Source organism: Thunnus albacares, chromosome 13, assembly GCF_914725855.1.
Source record: "Thunnus albacares chromosome 13, fThuAlb1.1, whole genome shotgun sequence".
NCBI classification, from domain to species: Eukaryota; Metazoa; Chordata; class Actinopteri; order Scombriformes; family Scombridae; genus Thunnus; species Thunnus albacares.
Window position 1 is genome coordinate 20,529,783 of NC_058118.1, and position 24,444 is coordinate 20,554,226.

At 40.9% G+C, this 24,444-nt stretch overlaps 2 protein-coding genes across 5 annotated transcripts in view; both read left to right on the forward strand.

Moving 5' to 3' along the window:
* Window positions 1-11,995, forward strand: part of fnip1 (folliculin interacting protein 1) — a 40,661-nt gene extending 28,666 nt beyond the window's left edge. For all 4 annotated transcript variants that reach the window (XM_044370192.1, XM_044370194.1, XM_044370193.1 and 1 more), the window contains 7 exons: window positions 2,703-2,849; window positions 4,939-5,108; window positions 6,157-7,909; window positions 8,124-8,289; window positions 8,451-8,651; window positions 8,820-8,935; window positions 9,557-11,995. In XM_044370192.1, the coding sequence (XP_044226127.1) occupies window positions 2,703-2,849; window positions 4,939-5,108; window positions 6,157-7,909; window positions 8,124-8,289; window positions 8,451-8,651; window positions 8,820-8,935; window positions 9,557-9,635 (2,632 nt within the window). In that variant the 3' untranslated portion in view covers window positions 9,636-11,995. The remainder of the gene's footprint in view (window positions 1-2,702; window positions 2,850-4,938; window positions 5,109-6,156; window positions 7,910-8,123; window positions 8,290-8,450; window positions 8,652-8,819; window positions 8,936-9,556) is intronic.
* Window positions 11,996-14,885: 2,890 nt separating this feature from the next.
* LOC122995165 (rap guanine nucleotide exchange factor 6-like) overlaps window positions 14,886-24,444 on the forward strand; it is a 158,832-nt gene continuing 149,273 nt past the window's right edge. Inside the window, exon 1 of the mRNA XM_044370190.1 lies at window positions 14,886-15,414. Coding sequence (XP_044226125.1) covers window positions 15,340-15,414 — 75 coding nt within the window. The 5' untranslated portion in view covers window positions 14,886-15,339. The remainder of the gene's footprint in view (window positions 15,415-24,444) is intronic.

A 24,444-nucleotide genomic window follows, 5' to 3' on the forward strand; every position in this document is an offset into this window, starting at 1 on the left:
AGTGGCAACCCTATCTACCTCCATACACTGGCCACGAGCACCAGAATAGTAAATACTATCCAAGTGCCAGCAGAAGGAACACTATTTCCTGGGACAAACAAAATATCTGTAAAATCTCACCTTCAGACAGCAGCTAAATATAAATGTAGCCACCTTTGCCATTAAGAGGTTTTGACTTCATGGAACATTACAGAAACAAACTAGAAGAATTTCCTTTCCTTGACGATGATTCTGCTTTGACGTAGTTGGAGGGCGGGCACGCACACGTAGCCACGCATGCTGGCAAAGATAAGCTGCGCACTTAGCAAAGGCATGTGTACATGAAAGTCACACCAGCCTATATTGGGTTTATGTTAGGGTTTGCAGTTAGAATACAAGCAGGACTACTGAGAAAAGCTAAACACCAGGGTTACGAGTCTAATTTCAACTTTTACACATGTACAGTACATAAAAATATTAGTGCACTTATCCCTCTCTGAAGCACCTCAGATAATAGATGCACCAAATGGCAAGCCAACAGAAAATGTTGCCCTCTAAGTGCTTCAAAGTTGTTAATGCAGCATTCATGCCCATGCAACATCTCACTAATAGTGATAAATCAGAAATACTTATAGATATCAACATTGATAATTTCATACAAATAAAATGCCTCCTCTCTTTAAAAGCCAAAATAATAGTGATATGAACCAGAAAATTTAATTGACCATAACTGTGCAGCCATAATGAAGCAATATGTGCGAGGCTCTTTAAATTCTCATGAAAGCGCAGCACAAAATGAAGCCAAAAGCCATTGATGATGTCAGAAATGTTTGAATTTGTGCCCTCCATAGTGAGGTAATTTAAATCTGTCACATCAGCCTGACACAGTTTATTTGGCATCACAGCCACGCTCTTTAAAGTTCACCTGAACAGCTGCTGCAGTGAAGCCGAGACTAGATCTCCTACTCATCTAGCACTGGCTCGGGCCTCTCAGACCTCTGCCCGCTGGGGGTTTTCCATAGATGAGTGCACACCAGACACAGCGGGGTCAAGTGGGGCTTAAAAAGGCCACGGATAAGTCAACCCGTTTATAACACAGGAATGAATAAAGCATTATTAGGTCATTTGATGCTGCAGCCCAAATGATGGATCATCTCGGCTGCTCTGCTGACAACGAGATGTAAAGGGAGTCGGAGATATGTTTTGCATGTGTTGAGTTACAAGTGACATCAAGTCCATTCTGGTTTACCCTGCTGTACGCTGCTGTGGCCACTCTGTACTGTTTCTTGATAATGTGATTAATTAATTCTTGTCAGTCAAGCTCAGATTACTGCACTGTTGCTCTTGAAAAGGCTCGTTCCTGTTGAATGGATCAGTTCTTGAACAGAGAAAACAAGGCAATGCCAGTTTTTTAAACACCGGCCAACATTTAAATTTAAAATTTTAATCAAAATGATTATTTATTGTCTAAGACATAAACCACATTTTGTTGTGTAATTGTTTTTGGAAGACAGTCAATCGCATAACTTTCTGTGAACAGGCATCCTTAAACATGTCCATGACAAACTCCTCCTAACTGTCACACCGTTGATATTAATCTTGAGAGGGCAGGTTTAGGATTACAACACCAAACAGCTTAGTGAAAAAATAACTGCTTGCACCAACTGCAACATACCCATTTGATACTTTAATAAAAGGTTGCAAATACCGTTTTTCATCAATTAAAAAGTGGTTGATCACTAAAATTATTGAGTTGTTATGAAGGTCACTTTCTCCACCTGTGTTTCCTCAGCATTAATCCTGTTGGCATCTCCCCTTTCACTCCTTTATAGTTCAAAGAGGTTGAGAGTTTACTGCAGAATTAACCTTGTTTATGACCTGAAATCTCCTGTAGTTTCCAGTAAGACTAAATAAAGCCCGGGAAACAGCACAGAGTTTTTTTAATTCATTATCAGTAGGACCTGCAAAGTCTTGTGACAGATCACCTGGGGTGATAGCAGCTGAGTAAGGCAACAGGAAACAGTTTATTCCACTTTACTTTTGTATTAGCTGTGTTTGCTGAAGATGGCATTATAGATTCAGTTTATATGTTTGCAAGGAATTGTGCCAAGAATTAGAGTAAGCAGTTAAAATAGTCTGAAACTCCTCATCCTCTAATAAAAACTGACATCTCCTTTTTTGGTGAACTGTACAGTTTTGCATTTTCAAACCCAGATTTTAACTCAGAATCCCTCAGCTGCAGTCCATATTCGAACTCTGATTAAAAACGCCTCATTCTTCACATTCCTCAGGCTGCAGAGATTCCCCTCTGCCCCTGTGTCAAAGCTTGGCCCCGAGCCGAGACATGCTCACCATCGCACCCCACGTCCCATGGAAACTCCAGTCCTTCTCAATGGACAAATGCCCCAACTGAACCACATACAGAAATATATACACACAAGCACACACACGTTGTACAGAGCAAGAGACAGAATTGTGGGTGTGTTTGTGTGCGCGCAAGTACGTCGAACTGTTACAAACACGCACACAATCAGGATCTCCCATGGCCTCAGTGCAGACAGCGAAGCTCTGTGAACTGAGATCTCTTTTGTTTACCCCAAGAGACAATAACGCGTTTGTGCTCTCTCTGTCTGTTTTCCTCTCTTTTCCCCTCCTTCCCTTTCATTTGCTCTCTCCATGCCTTCTCCCTCTTTCATCCCTCCCCCACTGTACCTCATCTCCAGGAATACCATCTGCGACCTCTACACCATGCCCCGGGTGGCCGAGCCCGTCTGGTTAACTATGATGTCCGGAGCGTCGGAGAAGAACCAGCTCTGTGGTCAATTCATGAGGGAGCTCTCCCTGCTGATGGAGCAGGCCTCCAAGAACCAGTTGAGTGACTGCTTGGACTCACACCTGTTCTGTCACTGAATTTCAATGTCACACGAGTTTAAGAAGTTTTATCTCATACTAGGATCAAGTGAGATCAAATATATCAGATATTAGATCAAAACGCATTTTTAAACACATTTATCATATCGCACAGTGGTTTTCAGCATGTGTATGGCCACGGCAAAACAGCCAAACTCACTTCTTTCTAACTACTAACACTCAGCTCTTTTCATTTTCAAAGTTGTCTTCATCTCCAACCGATGCTGCACTTGAGGCAGTTTATCAGACAAGCCACAAAAGGCTTTAAACTACTTTTTTTTTTAAACATGGAGAAGTACTCCCCAAGACCTGTACACATACTTTGATGTATTTCCCCTTTAAGAAAGCAGGCAGGAATGAAGCAAGCTCACAGATACAGAGAAGGAAAGACAGTACTCAAACATTAAGAAATGTTACACTTTCAGATAGTCTTTCCACATCTTTTGTTGGCTTGTACTTCCTGGAGAAGTTTATCAACCGAGAGACACATGCAGATTCACACACACACTATTCGTTCTCTCTCCCGCATCTCTCCCTTTCTTACACTTAAACACACTCGCACACTGTGCATGTTTCACCCTCTTTGCATTTATTTGTCTGCCTCAGAGGGAGCAGTGAATGAGAAGCTCCCTGCCAGTCTCTAATTGCTTATTGTTGCTGTTACAAAGCCATGTCAAACCACTGCTAATTGTGCATATATGAATTGGTAGCAAGGCCTTTATTGAACATAGCACTCGTATTCAGCACACTTAATTTAAGTAGCATTCAGTACACTGGACTGAATTATTAAGCCAACATTTTTAGAAAGACATGTTTCTTTAATATTGATCACTGATTGACACAGTAGAGAGGAGGCCTATATCCAGCTTCTACACGTTGGAAGCTTCCATGCTCTTGTGAAAACTGTAAAAAAAAAAAAGAGTATTTTCATTACTGATTAATCTGACAATGAATAAAAATTGACAATTATTTTTGATTAGATGATTAGTATATGTCCAATACAAGTTCTCAGAGCACAAAGCGACATCTTCAAAATACAGAAAACCAAGAAATGCTCATATGGAAGAATCTGACACCAGACAATATTTGGCATTTTTGCTTGATAAATGACATACATTAATAATTATGGCAATAGTGTTGTTTGTTTTTTCTGGAACCAGCAACAGGTTTTTATTTAGAAAAAATAAGATAACTATTTTAATGTAGGTTACGATACCCACCATGGCTACAGTCAAAAGAAAAGAGTGGAAATTATGATATGAGAAACAGAAAATCCATGTAAGAAGAAGACATCACAATACGGCCCACACATTTTTTTTAATGATGAGGATTGAGGAAAACTCTGAGGAATCGTGTATCTGTTAAAACATCCCTACCAGACTACATGGTCCAATTTCTCTTGTTCTAAATCACCATGAATAGTAACTGTGCATCTCCTAGGAAACTGTTGGTGTTTCTTTATCAGCATTACTTCTTAGTTTAAGTCACTGTGGCCATCTTAACTACTGCTGGTTAGAATGACAACCAACTACTTCTTCATGATGAGAATGATTCAAATGAAGGATTGTGTCTCCCTGGCAACCACTGGTGTTACTGTATCACATCATGTCTTTTCTGAGGCATCCAGTCAGTATTACCATGACTGCTGGTTTTGATGACTACCACAGTCACAACTGTGTTCTAGCACGTGTTTGAACTTGACCGCCATGACAGTGTTGAGTCATGGGACAGGAAAGGAAGTAGACGCTTGTGGTTAGGACTGAGAAGTGAATAATGCTGATAGAATGTGTGTGTGTGTCTTTATAAGTCTATGTATGTGTGTACTGGAAACAGTGGATACATAGTGTGTATGTGTGAACATAGTGACCAGTTAGGCTAAAAACGTCAGACCAAACCAAAGTTTTCCATACATCTGACCTTGCATAGGAAGGTCAGGAGGGAAACTGGGGAAACAAACCACTAATTTCTGATAAAATCCTACAAGCTAGGAAATACATTTTGGGATTCTCCTCTACTTTCTGCTGACCAACCTTTTATCTGATATTCCAGATTCCTCCCTGCGTTATTGACGGCCATCCTGACCAATCATCTGGCCTGGGTGCCCACTGTTATGCCCAATGGGCAACCCCCAATCAAGATCTTCCTTGAGAAACACTCCTCCCAGAGCGTCGACATGCTGGCAAAGACGCACCCCTACAACCCACTCTGGGCACAGCTAGGTGAGATGGTCAAACACAATCACACAGAAACACACAGAGTGAGTTGGACGCACCTTTGTATTCACTTGGGTGGTTGGGTAGTAAAATATAACTCTTGTTTTTAGTCTTCATCTTGGCTGAAGCTGCAACATGCCATTGTTAATCATTACAGCATGAAGACAAGTTGGAACTTGGCTATCTTTTCTACATGCAACTCCATTAAGTCATCAATCTTTGTTAGCTATGTGTGTGTGTGTGTATCAGTGTCATGGATGTAGTGCAAGCCAAGTTTATATCATGTCTGTAGCAACATTTCACACAAAAGAAGAGATTTCAGATAAGATTTCTTTTTTTTTTTTCAAATCTGGAATAAAATGTAATGATACTGCAAATGTAACAGTGTGAAAACAAGATATCACTTGGATACTTTTTCACCCCTCATCTATACTGTTAAACTGTCTAAGTATATCCCTGCTTGATGAGAAGTGGAAACATCACATTGTCTTGCAGTGGGGCACATTGCATTAGTAGTCATCCATAAATACACTGCTGTGAAAATAGTTTCCTGTTGTGGAAATAGCTGTTGATTTATAGGTGCACATAGTAAGTACATATATGCTATAAATAAATAGACATCTTTAGAGTACGTTGAGCCCTCAGCATTTTCACCTCAAGTGACATGGGAAAGATTCAGCGAGTGAGCTAATGGTGACACCTAGTGTTCGCAGCTGAGAACTGCAGAGCAGAGGATTGATTTGCCATGTGATTGAAGATTAAGAAAAAAGTAAAGATTCTTTTTTTATAAAACAAATGGTATTGTCAAAAATTTGTACAGATGTTATAGTTTTAATAAATAGGTTTATATATAATTAATATTACATATAATTGGGTAATTTGTGATATGTATCTTTCTCATATCTTTGTTTATTTCTCACCCAACTGAGCACACCACTAAAATATGAATAGTAGCAGTTTTATTTCCAGATCTTACAGTATAATCACTACTGTGTTGTACTTCATCAAAGAAGATCTGTCCAGTGATGCTAATGCTTTTTGTCACTGTGTGTAGGTGACCTGTACGGGGCCATTGGTTCGCCGGTGCGGTTGTCACGGACAGTGGTGGTTGGTCGCAGACAGGAGCTGGTCCAGAGACTCCTGTATGTCCTCACCTACTTCATTCGCTGCTCTGAGCTGCTGGAGACTCACATGCTGGACAGCGCTGAGGATGAGGCTATTGTCATGCCCGGCTCCCTCATCACCACCTCCCTGAGGAAAGGAGAGGTGGAGGAGTCAGACTATGTCCTGGTTACTGTCCATAAACCCAGTGGGGACTACCTGTCCCAAGGGGTTCACAGACGGCAGACTGAGGCAGATGACAGCATCTATCCTTCAGACAACAGCCTCCAGAGCAGCACATATACAGACACTGATATCGAGCACGGCGCCGGGGAAACACCCAAGGAGGAAGATGAGGAGGATGAGGAAGACGAGGAGGACAGCAGTGAGAGTCAAGGGTCCAGGAGTAGTGTGCTTCACACGGGACACAGTCCTATTTTCAGAACTGCAGAAGCAGCTGAACCTGCAGAGCTGCACAGGGAGTCTAGCAGCCCGCTGGCCACAGAGGCCCGACTGGAGACGGTGTTGCGTGTTGGCTCGGCCTCCCCCAGTGAGCACGTTTGTGGGCTGGATGTAGATGCCAAGGGTGACGTGAAACTTATTGTCCCGTCCATACCCACAATCCTTGCATCAGGTCCATCCCCAGCTTCTGTCACCACAGAGGTTAAAACCTCAGGGATGGAAATTGGGATGGATGCAGGGATGGGGAACCAGCCCAACAAAGTGCTGGCTACTCGGCCTTTAGGGATCCCTCTGGAGAAGAAGCCCCCAGATAAGAATCTGGCTGCTGCATTGCCAGTACCTGGGATACTGGGGAGTGCTGTGACAGGGCCCATGGTTTTGAGTCTAGCAGAGGAGCCAGCAACAAAAGTCACTTTCCTCATCGGAGACTCCATGTCTCCTGAGTCGGACACAGAGAGCCGCAGAAGGAAGGTGGAGGAGGATTTCAAAAAGCACAAGAAACACCTCAAGGACAAATATCTTCTTCAGCAGCAGCAGCTGCTGCATCAGCAACAACAGCATCATCAAGGGCAACATTATCAGCAGCTGCCGAGAGGAGCAGATTCAAAGACCAGCAACACCAGTGCATCAGAGGACCAAACCAAACAGACCAGGGCGGTTCCAGTCCTGCCGCGGGTGTCCACTAAGATGCCCCAGTTGAGTCCAAATTGTATGGATTTATGTGATTTTGATAAGTATTATGTCCTGGAGAACCCTGTGGAGACTAGAACTATAGACAATCTGGCCAAACAACAGGAGGCCAGCACCACGGACAGTATGCACAAAGACTTGCTGGACCCCTCAGGAGTACCCCAACTTGGTGACTTGGGGAGTCACAGCTTTCAGGGCGCAGTTAGGGGTCAGGGTTTGGGTCTCTGTTTAGGTTCAGGCAGTGGTGATGTAGGGTCCATCAGGAAGGGAGACACCTTGTTGGATGTCCAGAGGAGGTGCAGGTGTGGGTCTACAGACTCTGCTGACACCTGCTGCTGCCAGGGCTATTGTGCTGAGCAGAACAAGGGCCTCATGTTGTCAGTCCCCGTTCCCCAGGATGGAAGCAGCAACAGCAAAGAGGACCAAAAGCGCAAGGAGATGCCTGTCAATGATTGGGAGATACCACGCAATGAGAGCTCAGACAGCGCACTGGGGGACAGTGAAAGTGAGGAGACAGAGGATTGGCAGGAGGAAGTGATGGTGCCGTTCCCAGGGTGAGTAGAGGACGCTTATTTCATTCACAGATGCACCTCGCAGACTTTCTCATCCTGTACACTAACAGTGAGCTGCCCTGGTATGAGTTGCAGTTCAGCATACTGTATATCGCTTGTAGCCAGTAATTCTAGTAATATTAATGGCAGGGAATAAGTGACAGTAACAATTTATTGTCATCATTGTCATATCTTATGTCATATGTTTGACCCACAGGTCAAAGCTGGTGGAGAACTACTCTAAGCCAAGCATTGCCAATTTTGGCCGGTCTCTGTTTGGAGGCTACTGCCCCACCTACGTGCCAGACTTTGTACTGCATGGGATGCCCAGCGACGAGAAGCTACGGCAGAGCCTTATGGCTGATTTAACCCATGCTGTTCAGGTAATGGACTGTGTTTGAATCTATTCTTACAGTTCCTTTATTTTTAGAACAAATTATTGCCTTATTACTGTCTTTTATCATTATTTAGAGGTTTGAGATATGCAAGATATGCATTTGAGATATGTGTCATTGGTTTAAATAACTGTTTTTGTTCTCTGCAGCATCCAGTATTGGATGAGCCTATAGCCGAGGCCGTCTGCATTATAGCAGACACAGACAAGTGGACAGTGCAGGTGGCCAGCAGTCAGAGACGAGCCACAGATGTCAACAAGCTGGGGAAGGAAGTCCTGGTGTCCAGTCTTGTCTCCAGTTTATTACAGTCCACACACCAGCTCTACAAACTCAACCTTTCACCCAACTTTGTATGTAACACTTTTCTATAATGTTTGTAAAAGAAGTGGAATAGGTTTTATACCTTTTTGTAGTAAAGATGCTATTCTGTTCAATTTTAACGTGACTCAATTTTACAGGAATCACTTCTTTGTTGTGCTTTATTAACCTTCTTCCTGTCTCTCTCCTCTCCTCCTTAGTGTATAATGCACCTTGAGGACCGCCTGCAGGAAATCTACTTCAAGAGTAAGATGCTTGCTGAGTATTTGAAGGGCCAGACAAGAGTCCACGTGAAAGAACTGGGCATGGTTTTAGGGTAAGCAACCTTTATTCACCATTATTCTTGACTCACAGATGCTGTAGATGCAGAGTGAGGGTCTCTGGCACAACTTCACCTACTTCCAAGGTGCACGGAGAAGGGAACTGACTCACAGATGCTGCAACACTCTATATCAAAATGATGATTTCATTACTCAGTGAAACACTAGTAATGTATAGAAAGAAACAGATACAACAGGTGAGCCATGTGATGCCACATGAGTAGGACCAAGCAGAGTTATTCTGGAGCTGAAATTACATATAAAATTTAGTGTTGTGTGTAAATTATTGTGCCACACAAAGAGAATATAGTTTTAGCTATAATTTGATGTGTTTTAATGTAAAAAGTAGTGCAAAAAAGTGCAGACTTAAAACTTCAATAAACTTGTCAGGCTGGTCTGTAGACCAGTCAGTCAGATCTGTAGCTGCATTTCTGCTGCAAAAGAAAAATGTCACACATTGTGTTTTTCAAGTGTAAAGCAAAGGTGGCATTCAGTGTAAAGTAAAGCCATTACATCAAGGTTAATGGCCAAAAGTGGTTTTAAATGTTCGTAATTTCTGTTTTCTTTTTTTTACGGTGGGCTCTTACAGTAGATCTTGATCTTGGTTTTTTTTGCAGAATTGAGTCCAGCGACCTTCCCCTGTTGGCTGCAGTGGCCAGCACTCACTCCCCCTATGTGGCCCAGATCCTACTGTGAAACTGTAATGTCACCAAGGTCGTAAAACCAGTCAGACCTGGGTGGTGCCACTCTGGCCTCAAAATACGCCCGTCCATGCTCTGCAGCTGACCCCGACATGGTTTCCTGACCCCCGGGCTGAGTGCGGACTATGCCCTGAGCGTGCGCGTGAGCAGTGAACATCTTTATGGACCATGGCCAGAGCTTCCCCCTCACTACCACTGCTGCTGAATTTGGTGCAATTCTGACATTGTACCACAGGGGGGAGCTAAAGACCACAGTCCACAGATAGAGCGAGGGTCTGCGGATGACTGAATCATCCCTGAAATGACTTTCTCCTCTTGTTTGAATGTTTCTTTTAATACAGGACTCTCTTTTTTTGGACACAAAAGCCAAAGACTTTATTAATTTTTCCAGTTGGGAATGAAACTTTAAAATATCTACAGTATAATAACAATGGATTTTGTTTCTTCTACTGCTTTGTTTTTTGTTTTTTTTTTCTGTACAATCTTAAACCCAGTCGTACGAGGTGACGGACTACATGTTTAAAAGGAATGGATGGACATTTTTAAACTTTATTTTGAGTTAAATATCATTGATAACATTATCAATCTTATGCCAATTATGTTATTTCGTTTATCTTCATGTATTTGTTTACAAGCCAAATTTCCCTGAGATATCTCAATGATAATTTTTTTTTTTTTTTTTTTTTTTAGTCAAATTGCAATACAGACCTGACTTAAAAGCCATTTTTTTTGGCCATGTGGGGGTAATCGATGCACACCGTGATTTTTAGTTCTACAAACTGGTTTTGAAATGGCTAAAAGTGGCTTTGACATTCTTATCATAGGTACAGCACTACCTCAGATCTTCATATGGGCAGTGGATGACACATTTACAGTGGCCCCATAGAAAACCCTGAGGTATACTTTTTAAGCTATTTTAATCAGAGGAATGTCAGCGTCAACTGTGTGCAGACTCTATGCTGTGTTCTTTGAAAAAAAGGGAAGGCTGTTTGATTCCTTAGGATGATCGTTACATTAAAGAAAAGAAAAACGACGACATATTTTTGCTTCAGAATGTGGTTTGAGAAGGGTCCCTGTCTACTGTGGAAAAGCTAAAACATGCATCATCTACATATATTTTAAAACCAAAATGCTGAAATATTTTCACACTTTTATAGCTTCGCCACCTTTGTGCGATGTTTACGGCGTCGATGTTTGCTACAAAGAGAGGAGTATAGGAACACAGTAGGCCTTATAATGGATTCAAATATGTATCAGTTAACACTATTTTCAAACACGTTTCTATGACAGTTATATTCACAAATAACACACGAAATACAAAACTATAGTAGCACACTTTTCTTTTTTGATTTTCCATTACATTGACAGGTAATTTTGGTTGTTATGTCATATAACCAGGGTGCGATTTGCTAAGGGTTAAAAAGGGAGGATGAGTTGCTTTCACAGCTTCTGCTTTTAGATTCTTTCCTGGGCAAGTGGGGCCAACGGGACATTATTTCATTACTCCCATTATTTCTTGTTTTGTCATGAGTTTGATCACAGACAAAATGCCCTAATGGGTGACTCCTGTTATCTTATACAAACTATGTTAAAAGCAGAGATGTATACAGTTTGCATATCCATACAGTACTCTACCGTTGTACTGTGTTTTTAGCCCAACACATTTACCTCAATGGCGAGGGAATTGCAGGCAGAGCGAAGTTTAATTTATCAAACATGTTTTATAAAACAAATTTCTCCTGAGTGGTTTTTACTGAGTCACTTTTTTGACAAATCCCAAATTTGTTCGTGTTGTTAAAGATTTGAATGTGGCTCAGGCCTCTCAAACACTGTTTGTAACAGAGCCTATTGGGGGGGTGGGCTTTAGGTACACGGTATGTTAACCTGTACGCTGAGAATGGCTTATATTGCTAGAAAAAGCAGGAATAACTGGCAGTGTTACCCTGAGAACTGGACAGTGTTTTTCTTTCTATAAACTCAAATCGCACCCTGAATATAACCCGAGTCTTAATGGGGCATGAATGCATCACAGGCTTCTGGAGAGCTCATTTTTGCTGGTAAAATTGATATATACATGCTTGTTACTGTATTGAAGATGCTCCGCTTTATCAGCCTATATTTTGTACATCCCCGCCATTATGTTTAAAAGGTATGAATTTATATCTGCTTTTCCCTCTTTGTATATGAGTAAATTATTTAGTTGCCCATGGTATGTGTAGCAGTTTGTGTAAACTGTACATACTCAAGTTTATTTCCATGTATTTGTACAGAATGTCTTTTAAGAATTGTCTCCTCAAATTATTTTTATCCCAATTTTATGGGAATGTTGTGCAATAAAGATGCCGATGTTGAGAATTTATGTGTCTCTGTGAATGTTGTCTGTCACAGAATCAAAGGGAACAGGAGGGAAGAAAAATATTCCCTGGAAAAGTTCAAAATTGGATGTGTCAATATAAAATTGCTTTCCCAAAACTGAAAACTAGAGATCCAAGAGCTATAATTCAGATCCAGGAATTCACAAGGAGAGAAAAAAAACCCCATGGTGGTCCTGTACCGACGCAGAGGTATTACCCAGAGTGACTGTACAGAGGATATGACTACATAGTCTGGTTTGTCCTTGTTTAGAAGACATTGTATTAAAGCAACACTGCAAAGTAACATTCTGTTAAACCACAGGCCCGACTCCAGATTTTTTTTTTCTCTTCACATCTCAGATTAACAGCTGTGGTTTCTCTCTTTAATCACAAATGCTGAATAAACACTCAAAGAAGTGCTAATTTTTTCTTTCCCACAAAAAATATGAACATGTTTTATTTGCAGAATTTAGCCACTAAAATGTATCCGTTGCTATAAAGTTCCCTCATTTTTAAACAGACTATAAAGTAGATATAAATCAGTGCAAACTCAATGCAAGAATAGCACTTTTGTTTAGATTGGTGGTGCTTTTTGACTTCTAATGGTCACCATCTGGATCACACATTTTACCCACCTTTGTATTTGCCACCCTGAAACTGGCTGTGACTCGACTCCACCCCACCCTTACAGCGGCACAAGAGGTAAAACGAAACGAGCACACACACCGCAGTTATGCAATAAAGGAAGGAGTGTCCCGGCTGAAAGCAAATATACTGGCAGCAAATATGAATGTGTCTCCAGTCGGTGAAAACATGACTGCAGTTTTTCTTTCTCCACGTGAATAGATGTTGTCAAAAAACGCTTGAGGATGTGTTTTGCAGTTTACTGTGGACGTATTGTACAACTGACTGTAAAATAAGGTCAAAAGGAGGGCGAGACATTTGATTTCATACTGAAACTGAAGACGTGGGTGTCCTGTGTCAGCTGTTGTTTTTAAATCCACTACAGTAGTCTGATTATTCTGCATTTTGAGCAGCAATCGTCTACGGTAGCAATCAGAAGTCAGGAGTCGGTGGACAGACTGAGGGAGGATCTGTGCTGCGTTTACGTGCAGATCTCGTACTCCTGAGTGATTCTGTAACAAAATAGAGACTATCAAGCTGGTTTAAAAAGTAATGAGACATCTTTCCCGTTTTTCATAATTTGCATAAAATATTTGGATGGAAACATAAACCAAATCTCAGCACAGCTGTGGTGGAAGAAGTATTCAGACCTTTTACTTAAGTAAAAGTGGAAATGCTGTAGTCTAAAATACTCCATTACAAGTAAAAGTCCTGAATTTAAAATGTTACGTAGGTATAAGCGTAGAAGTATTATCAGCAATGTCATAAGCTTTTTTAAATGTGTTATATTATTATAGTATATTATATTGGTTGTTTTTATCACTAAAAACTACATGTAAGAGCATTTTAGTGGTGTAGTTCACCAATGTTAAGCCAAATTTAAGTACTTTGGGTAGATTAATAGTAATAGTGCTGCATCACATTATATAAGTGCAACATATGTTTTTATAATGATGATATACTTTATTTATGAAGCACATTTCACACACTAATGCAGCTCAAATTAAAATAGATTATTTTATGTAAAATCTAAATCTGAAAAGCAACTAGTAACTATAAGTGGCAAACAAATGTAGTGGGGTGGAAAGTACAGCACTGTAAGAAGTATTCAGATCTTTTGCTTAACCAATACAGCAATGTAAAAATGCTCCATTACAAGTAAAAGTCCTGCATGAAAAATCCTACTTAAAGACCCCCTCCACTCAAAAATGTTGTTTTCTTTTTGTACCTACAGTTCAATGTTTGAGCTTCACCGTGCAGAATGATGCATATGCAGAGTTTGACACTAGAAGATGTTTTCACATTCTCCTGCTGAAAGAGGAAAGTTTGTCTGAGATCACTGAAAATTCAGTTTCAAGAGGTGGACCTATGTGCATGATTTGTGACATCACAACTTGTTTGAAAGCCAATCCTGGTCCTGTATGCAACTTTACACAAGTGTGATATGGAAACTTGAAGCCTCCAGTGCACAAACGCTGAGTATTAACTTTGCAGTGAAGTAAAAGACATCTTGTGTCCAGCAGTTAAACTTGTAAATGAAATATATTTTCATATTTATAGCTTCTGGAATATTTAATGAGGGAGAAGGAGGAGATGTCATTTTAAAGGCATACTAAGCAGTATTTGTTGGTTGCTGTTGGTGCCGCATTGCCAGATTTGTTGTGCATGCAGAGACTCATCCTGTCCGCTGTGGCCTCTCTGCTCTGTTTGTGTGTGTGTGTGTAGCTCAGCCCCACCTTTGGTAAAGCAGACACACAGACCTGCCGCTCTTTATACATCCATGACGCAGAGACAGAGAGCAGAATGGAGCAGAGGAGAGAGACGGAGACAGCGATGTAACCTGGCCGCTATGCTACAAGTCCCAACCTCGCACCCTGCATGCTGTTATTGGCTGGGGGCTACACACCCACTGCACAAAGGTTGACACCCAGAAACATCCTGAACACAGCAAAATGATAAGAAAATAAGAAAATACAGACAGAGGGCAGGGTCTCTGCAGATAAATACACTGCCACACACTTCTAGTGGATCATAAGTGATGATTGAGAGGGATTATATTACCATATGGAACAAATTATTTTTCAAACTACAGTATTTTATATACATTTTTAAATAAAGGATCTGAGTACTTCTTCCATCACTGGTACTTTGTTTCATTTCCAGCACTGTCGCTCAGTATTTAGCTTCCACTTGAGTCATTCCTGTGTCATATCCTGTCATTTCCGACTGTGTGTGAACGCAGCATCCAGTCCGGGCAGACAGATGTCGTCAACTCTCCACTCTCACATCTAGGAGGAGGAGGGATCTAAATCTGAACTCCTGGATCTGACTGACGGTAGCTACCGAGCTGGATATTTCCTCTACCAAAGATGTACAGGATTCAAGACAACAGGTCCCAAAGATGTAACTTTCTGTCACACTTTAGTGATATCTACTCTTTTTCGGACGTGCAGTAGTTGAAAGTGAAGTTTTTTGTTTCTCACTCTCTCTCCTGGAGAGCGAAGGAGCTCCCCGGTCCGTCTGGAGTAAAAAAAAAAAAAAAAAAAAAAAAAAAAACGTAGCTTGACCCCATCCATGCTCGGCTCGGCTCGGCTCGGACAAGATCCACGGGTATGTGAGTTTGTTCAACCCGGGTCGGCTTGAACAGCAGTTTAGGAGACGTGAAAGTGAGATTACCCAACGAGGAAGTAAAAGCCCTGTGGTGGATTTTGAGCCGAAGTTATGAAAATGACCGGAGCCATGGAAACTTCTTTCAAACAGGCTTTGAAGAAACCGCCCTCGCTGCGGACCGCAGAGGTAAACAAAACGAACGTTTCTTTAATTAGCATCGCCTGGCAAATGTTAAGTTAGCTAAAATCAAATGGCTGCTTTACTTCTCAGAAGAAAAGCTAAATTCAGTCACAAAAAGTGGCTTTCGGACAAATTAGCTAAGTGACTTTTGAATAGAGTCACAAGCTAATTTGTGGAGACCGTGCATGACTTCACTGACAGTTTCTAACTCATTTAGCTAGCTAGTCTTTGGGATAGTTTTCAAATTACAGTATCGTAACTAACTTTTATACCTTGCTGGAGCAGTTTCTGAGGCTGTGAAATGCAAAAGTAACACTCGAGTCTCAAATGGAAAAGACCACAGAAAGTTAAGGAAGAAAAAGTGAGAGGCAGGGCTGGGTTATATGGTCAAAATCAATTATCACGATATTTTTGGCCAAATACCTCGATATCGATATTGAGACAATATTGTAGGGATGGCCATTGGTGCTTTATTAGTATTTAACATCACACAATGAGATTTCTGATAAATAGTCACCAGTAACGTGGATATAATGACTAAGTGGGTAAAGGCAAATAATAGGACAGCTAGAACAGTCTGGTTCAGAAAATTACATCACTTTACAGTAATGCAGCCTGTAAAACCAGGAAAAGTCAACACTTACGCCATATCAAGATATTACGCTATCCAAAATCTAAGAGGATGTCTCATATCGTGATATATCAATATATTGCCCGGCCCTAGTAAGAGCATGACAAGACAAAATGTATCAGCATTTTGTTCTGTATACTTTTGTTTCTACCCAAACTGGAGCACATGGATTGTACTGGGCCCTTCAAAGGATACGTTCACAATAAGTCTTTCTTAAAACAACAGTCAGGTGCCCATATGCAAACCGAAAGAGGTTTTCCTCGCTGTAATCACTCCTCCTGTTTATACTGGCTAGTAAAAGATCTCCTTCAAATGTGAAAGGCCAAAATCCACAGTGCGTCCACACAGTCATGTCATGCAAAATTGCATCTAAAAGTTAATCTTAAACTTATATGAGGCTTCAGCAGTCTGAGTTAGTCATATCAAGTGGATATATGATACATTTACAGTCTTTTTTTAGCATCAAATTCCCCCTTTGTGTTTCCTCAGACAGTGTTTCCCTGTTGAGCTGCAGTGGAAGTATAGTAACAAAAAGAGGGACTTTAGCACTAAAAAGACTGTAACGTTGAAAGATATCTGCTTGATTTCACTAATTTGGACGGCAGAAGCTTCATATTATCTTAATACATTGTTGCACAGAAGGAGGCTTGTGGACCGGTCCTGTAAAGGTCATTTTATAATTTTTTTTGCATAAGTAAACCTGTGAACAAGGCTCCAAGACAAGAACTGGCTTTCTTCACTGCATCCTGCAAATACAGTCTTACTAAACAAAACATAATGTCACAGCTTCCCACCAGAGGGCTTATGTCTAAACCCAGGAGAGGATTTGTGTAAACTTCAGTTTGAATGAGGCCAGTTAAATTTAATCACTGCTGCTTTCTCACCCGTCCTCCCCTCCTCTGCCTCCTCCCAACATGAAGCTGTGGAAACACAGCTGGCTTGTCATTGCTTTAGTTACGCTCACTGCCCAAAAATAGCTCACACCGTACTCCCTTCCATGTTCAGCTGCTGGGAATAGTTTTGAAGTGCAAGCACTATCAGAACACAAAAAAATGTTTTCAAAAAAATCCAGCTAGCCTTCAGCTTTGCATGATGCCTTTTTGAAAAGGGCCCTTTTTATGGCTCTGATCCTCTGTTTGTTTGTGGCTCCATGGTGGTAGAAAGCCTCTTTCACACTTTTCATAGAGGGCTTTTGTGCACACTTGAACCATAACAACCTTGTTTAGTCTATATGACACAGTCGTAGGAGTGAAGTGGATGTGTTATTCGGTAATCTACCCCATGATAGCTAGCACTTAGATAAAGTTTCTAAATTTATCCAGAAGTCAGAGGAAAATGGCTCTTTATGCTGCCACCTTTTTTTTTCATGGATGCTGAACAGTCCTTACTCCCTTTTCAGTTTATGAAACCAGCAGTAGAAGAAGATGAAGTTTACATGATTAAATGCTTCCTTGCAGTTCTGCATGATGTTTAGGGGGCGGGCTGGGTACTCATTTGTAACAGATAAATATGCTTTTTTTTTACTGTGGAAATGCTACAGATGAGTACTTTAGATCAAAAAACAAGGTTGTGTCATGCTAGGAAGAACCAACGTCCCTCCCTTCCTTCCTCCACTCTTCAACCCACAGAGGAGCGCACACACCTGTAACCTCTGCCAAAGCACAAGTTGGCAGAATAAGACATTAACATCTTTCTGTGTCTTTTTTTTTATTTTCAGTCACTGTTTAAAACTACTAAAAATACATTCGCAATAGTACAATTAAGGCATGGCGTCGTCTACGGCTGTCTGAACCTGTCAATCATGACCATTGACTGCATGTGCAAAAGGGACCGCTATGCAACAGTGAGCCGCTATCTTGCTGCACAGTCGGATGGCGGGGTGACGGCCCGCGGGACACGCCCCCTCAGCCGTCCCGCCGTCTGACGGAGGTTTGAGAGCGGCGGCTGTCACAGCTGTCAATCATAACGTCACACCCCCTTTTTTATATCGTCAAATAAACTCATCAGAAAAATGAGCACTCGAACAAGCATCAGTGTGATAAGAACTATCTAAAATGACAGAAACCATCTTTGGGAAAGATTTATTTGTTGACATGGAGGGGGCGGGACTTATGACCTGTACTGCAGCCAGCTGCCGCGAGGTGGGGAGGGGTTGGGGGGGTTTGGGGGGTCGAAATATTTTGGCTTCACTTTTGGGGAGCTGTCGTGACGTCCATATTTATTTACAGTCAGTGATCATGACTGAGTAAAAAGACTGTAAATATTGAGACATAAACAGTGGTAATGTAGCTCTCATCGAGGTAGCTGACCGTACAAAACACACACAGGAGAAAAAAAAAAGTCATTAAACCTCTCATCACACCCTAAAAACAACAAGCACATCGAGAAATTGCTCAATATATCAAAACTGAGTCACCGGTCTGCATTGATGTGCGAGAACATGTTGGCAAGACTCTCTCCAGGTCGTCGACAAACAGCTAAATCCCCACTTAGTACCTTAACAAATCTAAGACTGTTAAAAGTTCTACTTGAATTTTTATTTTTAGTCTGTATGTTTTCCATTTATAGTCATCCAAAACCCAGATGTGAGCCGATGGCTTGACGTCACCCTGGTGCACATGTGTTTTTTAGCATGGGTGTAGTTGCAGACCTCTTCTTCCTCCAGTGTTTTATTGATATGTTTACATTGGTGGCATGTGTTCCGCTATGAGTACATGAGTACAGAAGTAGCCTCCAGATACAGATGTGAGTTTCGTCTGCTCGGCTCAGGCCTGTTCGAAATTAACCTGTGATTAGAGGTAAAGGCGGAACATGAGTTTATTTCGCAAGCTGGTGTTAAGTTCCAACAATTCAGGATGTTTCTATGAGGACGATGATGTAGTTAATGGTATTTTTTTGTGTGTGTACAAAGTGGAAAGCGGCTGGAAGTTGGTCTCGTACTCCAAATGGATTTGATATTTGGTCAAATGTTGTCAGACTGGTGTTGAATTTGGTTCTGCGCTGTCACGTGAAGTTTTTTTCGTATTGGTGTCCGCTTTAGATTATAAACCAGCCTGCACTCAGTGTAGCCATTAAATCAAATCATATTTAATGTGACGAACAAAGTGCTGCTTAGATCTAAATAATCACAAGGCAAGTGCTCCCGGTGCACAGGTAAATACTGTCCACAAGTGTTTTTAATCGTGCAGAATTGTTTGTTTTTCCTGTATAAGTGTGCCAAATTTGAGTGTATCGTAAACTTCACAGTTAAAGCAGCAATGAGTGACACAATTGATCTGTCGATTGAATTTTAGTCAATTAGAATTGTCAAATAGAAAAGGGACTATTTTTACAATCGATTAAGGGTTTAAGTCATTTTTTTCTAAAACATTCATTAGTTCCAACTTCTCAATTGTGAGGATTTGCTGCTTTTCTTTGTTCTGTGTGCCAGAAAACTGAATTACCTCTTGGCTTTGGACCAAAAGATGAAAAGATGTTCTCTCTGGCTTAAGAAAATTGTTAGACATTTTTTCACTAATTGTTTTCAGACATTTTATAGACTAAACGTTCAAACAATTAATCAAGAAAATAATCGTCAAATTAATTAGTTCTTAGAGACGTGGAAAGCACAGTTTAATTTTCTTCCACAAGTGACCAAAATCCATAATAAATAGGGTCTCTGAGCAGTCATATATGCCCTTCATTGAGAGTTAACTCTGCTTGCGTCAAGTAAATTTCTTGGATGTGCAGGTTTTAGACCTGCTGAAGGTGCATCTGTCTGTCTGTGTGCAGATGTTTGGCTCAGTGTGTAATCTCTCCCACCGCAGGTTTTATACCCCCGTCAACCTTTGCCAGTTTCGCGGGTTTTCCGTCCAGCTCTTCCCTCCCTGCCTACCTTTCTCAGTGCCATCCAGACGCCCCGGCGGTAACAGACAACAAATCACGCTGGGTGATTTATCGCGGTTTTGGCTGCGCCCGGTACATATCGGACATTTATGGGAATTCCAACCATCACAAAGCCACAGGCTCCCTAGGGAAGGTGCAAGTGAGGGAGAGAAAGAGAAGCACAGACTTAAGTGGTGACTGCTCGCTTTCTAAGCAAGCAGTTGGAGCAGCTATGTACAGAACAGAGCAGGAGATGCAGACCAGTGTGTGGTTGATGCTGCTTTCTTGGAGCGTATACAAAGAAACACGTTTCAAAGGAGGCTGTGTGCGTTTCAGCAGAAGTTGCCAAAGAGGGTGGTTGACTCTATGCTGACGCAGCTCAACAAGTTAAAGTTAAAGGATAATACTGGTGTATTTTTTTTTTTTTTTTTTTTTGAAACTTTGTGCCAATTGCCCAGGTTGCCTGTCTTCTTTAACCAACTCCTGATGCTGTCTGCACACAGTCAGCACAGAGACGTCAGGGTTTGATTTCCTCCCTTTAGAGGCCTTTGGCTCCTGTTTATTCTTGCACAGTATGAAGAACAGCTGCCACACACTTGAAACTCGCCCGAGCTAGATGATACATCATTGTAAATATAGCACATAATTTAGTTTAATCAAACCTTCTCTAGTTGATCATAATTTCACTGTGTTTAAGTTGAAATCATCATTTGAAACTGTCGCCACATCAGCTTCATCGGCACATCTGTATTTTCATATTTGGAGTATTTCTCTTTCCAGGTTTGTCAGTCAACGTCAACGTGGATTTGACACCATACATAGAAACTCTAACAGGGTACAACATACACTTCAGAATGATTTGACTAAAGCTAAACTCTAAATGACATCTGTGTTCCTCTTTTCACAAAAAGAAAGTCAAACAGAAAGATACTTACGCTAAGGTTAAAATGTGGAATCGATTCCTTCTGCTTTGAGATGTTTCACTCTGGTATTGACAGGTTAAGGAAGGAGACGTAGGTCAAAGAGGACTGTGGGAAAGTGCACCAGTAGACCTTTGCGCGTGTGTCTTTGCAGGCTTCACTGTGTTTGTGAGTAGTTAGATATGTGTGTGTTTGTACAACGCCTGCACACATACAGTAGCTTGCACGTTTGAGTAGTACATGAACATGTCTCTGCGTCTCTGTTAAGATATTGATTCATAATCCAGGTATTCTTAAAAACATTCCTTCAGAGTCTACTTGTCTCCTGTTTAATTATTTTTCTCATCAGCATTACTGTAACTGTCTCCAATGTTGCCCAGGGCATCATTGTGTTGTTGGTACAGGATACCTCAAATATCCGCCCACTGCAATTTATTCCAGCGATACGCACGACAGTTGGGGTCTGCCTCTTTCAAAAAGTATGTGGAAATGAAGACACAGAGAGCTTCCTGACACTAGTAATTATAAAGTAGGTATTTTCAGCTGTAGCGTCTGATTGGTCATAGATAAATTTCAGCTGATTTCCAGAAAACATGGCGAGCTGTAGCTGCTGGCTATGTCAACTAGATGATAAACAAGGATGTTAGTTTGTGTAGTTTATTTCAGACTAGTTTTTAATGTTGTTTTGGAAATGAAATTAGTATAATTAGATGGGTTCGGGTTCATAGTTATCGGGCTGTGGTTTGAGGACAAAACCATTTCCAGTTAAACTGAGTCAAACTTGTTGAGGCTTTCCAGACAATGTCTCTGGATGCTGTAATCATGTTTGTTGGGAAGGAAATTAGAAATGTTTTATTTGGGGACTCAATTGAGAGTACCATGCCCAATTGTTATGTTTCTACTCAGATACTGCACATCCAGTACAATTTTTACAAGAGTAATAGTAACTTTTACATAGGACATAAGCAGTATGTGTTTATCTCAGTTAAAACTCCAAAGCAGCAAGTCACAAGTCTCCTGGAATGACGTGTGAAATTCTCGAGAATGTCTTTTTAAAGACGATCGTTCCAGTTTGACTTTCTGTTATCGTGCAATCTAATGTGATGGATTATAAACCAGAAAATTTACCAAGTGACTTGTAATTCTGTAAACCAGTGGTTCCCAAACTGGGAGAAAACAATATCTACAGCTGCAATGATTAGTCAATTGATCGACAAGTTATTTTGATAATTGATTAATAGTTTTGAAGGAAAACTGTTGAGGATGTCCTTTACTGTAATGGATACCCAGCTGCTGTTGGAGCCCCCTTCTCACTCCCTCCCTGAGTATTTTCTAGAGTTACCTGTTAGTTTGTTCGACGTGTAAATACTTTCCATTTTGAGAAGCGCTCTCTTAAAATATGAGCAAACATGCGTGTTTGCACAGAGCTGAGGTGAAAACCAGTTAGACACCAGTTTTGTCTTGACAGACACCCGGGGGCTCGTCTTTGAGGTTGTGGTGTAGGTGATCAGTCAACAGAGTTAGTCAGTTGTCTCTCTCTGTCGGTGGCCTCTTAGCATTGGTCATATTTGACAAAGTGTTACTTTCAACTTTACTTTCCTACTTTCAAAATCACAATTTTCCTCCCTTTTAAAGTTATTTGCAATGAGCCAATTAGAACCAATTACATCAAGGATGACGGTACCAGAATTAAAAGTGTATTGACGTCTGTTGTGACATATTTAAGCAATTAGAGTTGGGTCATGTGAGTTCACCCTGAGGAGTTATGTAGGTGGATGAGCTAGAAGTGGCATTTTACATTAATTAAAAACCCACGACATGCATTATTGGCGTTTGACGTACTAGAAATACATTTATAAAGAACTGAGTGAGTTTTTGTCGTGCTTTAGTTAAGAATTTCCCTGCATTCGGTTTGTGTTTCGTGTTAGTTTCCAACCTGATCAGAGGACCTGTGGGTTAGGCATTTGTTGATTTGAAACTGACAAGGTGACACTTCCTGTCACAGCAGCAAACCACATTACACACCTGATAGCTGACATGCTAGACAAACACATCATTAGAACAGTGGGAGAAAGTAAAAGTGCTGTATGAGATTAAATGATAAAAGTGAGAGAAAAGTCCTTTATCAAAAAAGGTTAATCAAAAAATGAATGAATTGCAATAGAAGTGAGAAGGCACAGAAACAAGGTTATAGACTGGAGTGTGAGAAAGTGGCTTTGACAGAGAACGCATGATTGAGAGGTGCTCTCATAGCTAAAAAAGATCTAACAAGGAATAAGACGCTATTGCTTAATCGAAGAGTCAGTGAAGAAGAGAGACGAGGCAAAGTGAGAGAGAAAGATACTGGCAGATAATCAAAAAAGATGGCTGAGAGAGAGGTGGGAGGGGGCAGATGTGGATTTTTTTTTTAAATTGAGAAAGCTGGAGAGTCAGCAAAGGGAGGGATATAGCTGCACGTAATCAAAAGTTGGGCCGAGAGAACGAGATGAGAGCGAGACAGAGATACTTGGACACAGAAAACTTTTAGACAGAGTCTGATTTATGAAAAAAAATGAGGGACCATGAGGAAGATTGAAAGAGTTGGCAAGAGGGCAGAAGCAACAGAAAGTGGATTTTTATGAGGTGAAAGAGTGAATTTGAGAGAATTAGGAGAAAAATAGTCTGAAAGTCATTGAGTGTGATGTTGTAAAGTTTCTTCTTACAATGAAAACGATTTTAAAAACACAACCCAATGTCTTGATCAAAAGAGAGAGAAAACAATATAGCTTTCAGTTGCTAGAAAAAAGAAATTAACTCTTTTTAAGCTGTTTTTTTTTTAATTTTTTATTAGAAGCCATGTTTTGTTTGTCCAAAAGTAATTTACACCTCCATGGCACACAACAAGATGAGTCAGCATCCCGGTGTAGCCTGCTGAGGATGCAGTTTGTTTGTGGGTACAAATGCTTGTTTAAAAACCAGGTCAGAGTGACACGATTGGCAATGTGTTTCGCACACATCAAACATGATTGATACAGACAGGGCATTTGAACCAAAAAAAGCACTGCCTTTAAAAAAGAAAAAAGAAAAAATCACAAGGACTGCATCTGTGTTGGCGTGCTGCTACAGGTACCGATGAGATGATGAAATATGACCCAGGAAGTTATGTATGAGTAATGCATCTGCGAGTTTTACAGCTTATCAGACACCAAAAATGCTGCAGAGGGGCTTAAAGTGCTGTGAGGAAGGGTTTTACAACTCCAGTAGGATCACAACGACAGTCATTTTAACCCGTTTTGATAATTGTGAGGTAAAGAATAGCATTGTGCTGTTCTTGTCAAAAAGTAATCTACCAGGAATATGTGCAACAACCCCGAGTTGCCTCAAAACATCATTTTTATTGCCTTGGACTCTCAACATACATCAATGTATTCGTGGCACATTTGTCAGTTTGTCACCCAAAGCAGGAGATAACAACATCCTCAAACTGAGGAGATTTAAAGGGGACGTATTACCCACATTTCTAGGTCTATATTTGTATGTTCTGGGGCTGTACTGGAATATCTTTGCATGATTTACAGTTTAAAAAACTCCTGGTTTATCTCATACAGGCCCTTTATGCAGCCCCTCAGTTCAGCTTCTGTC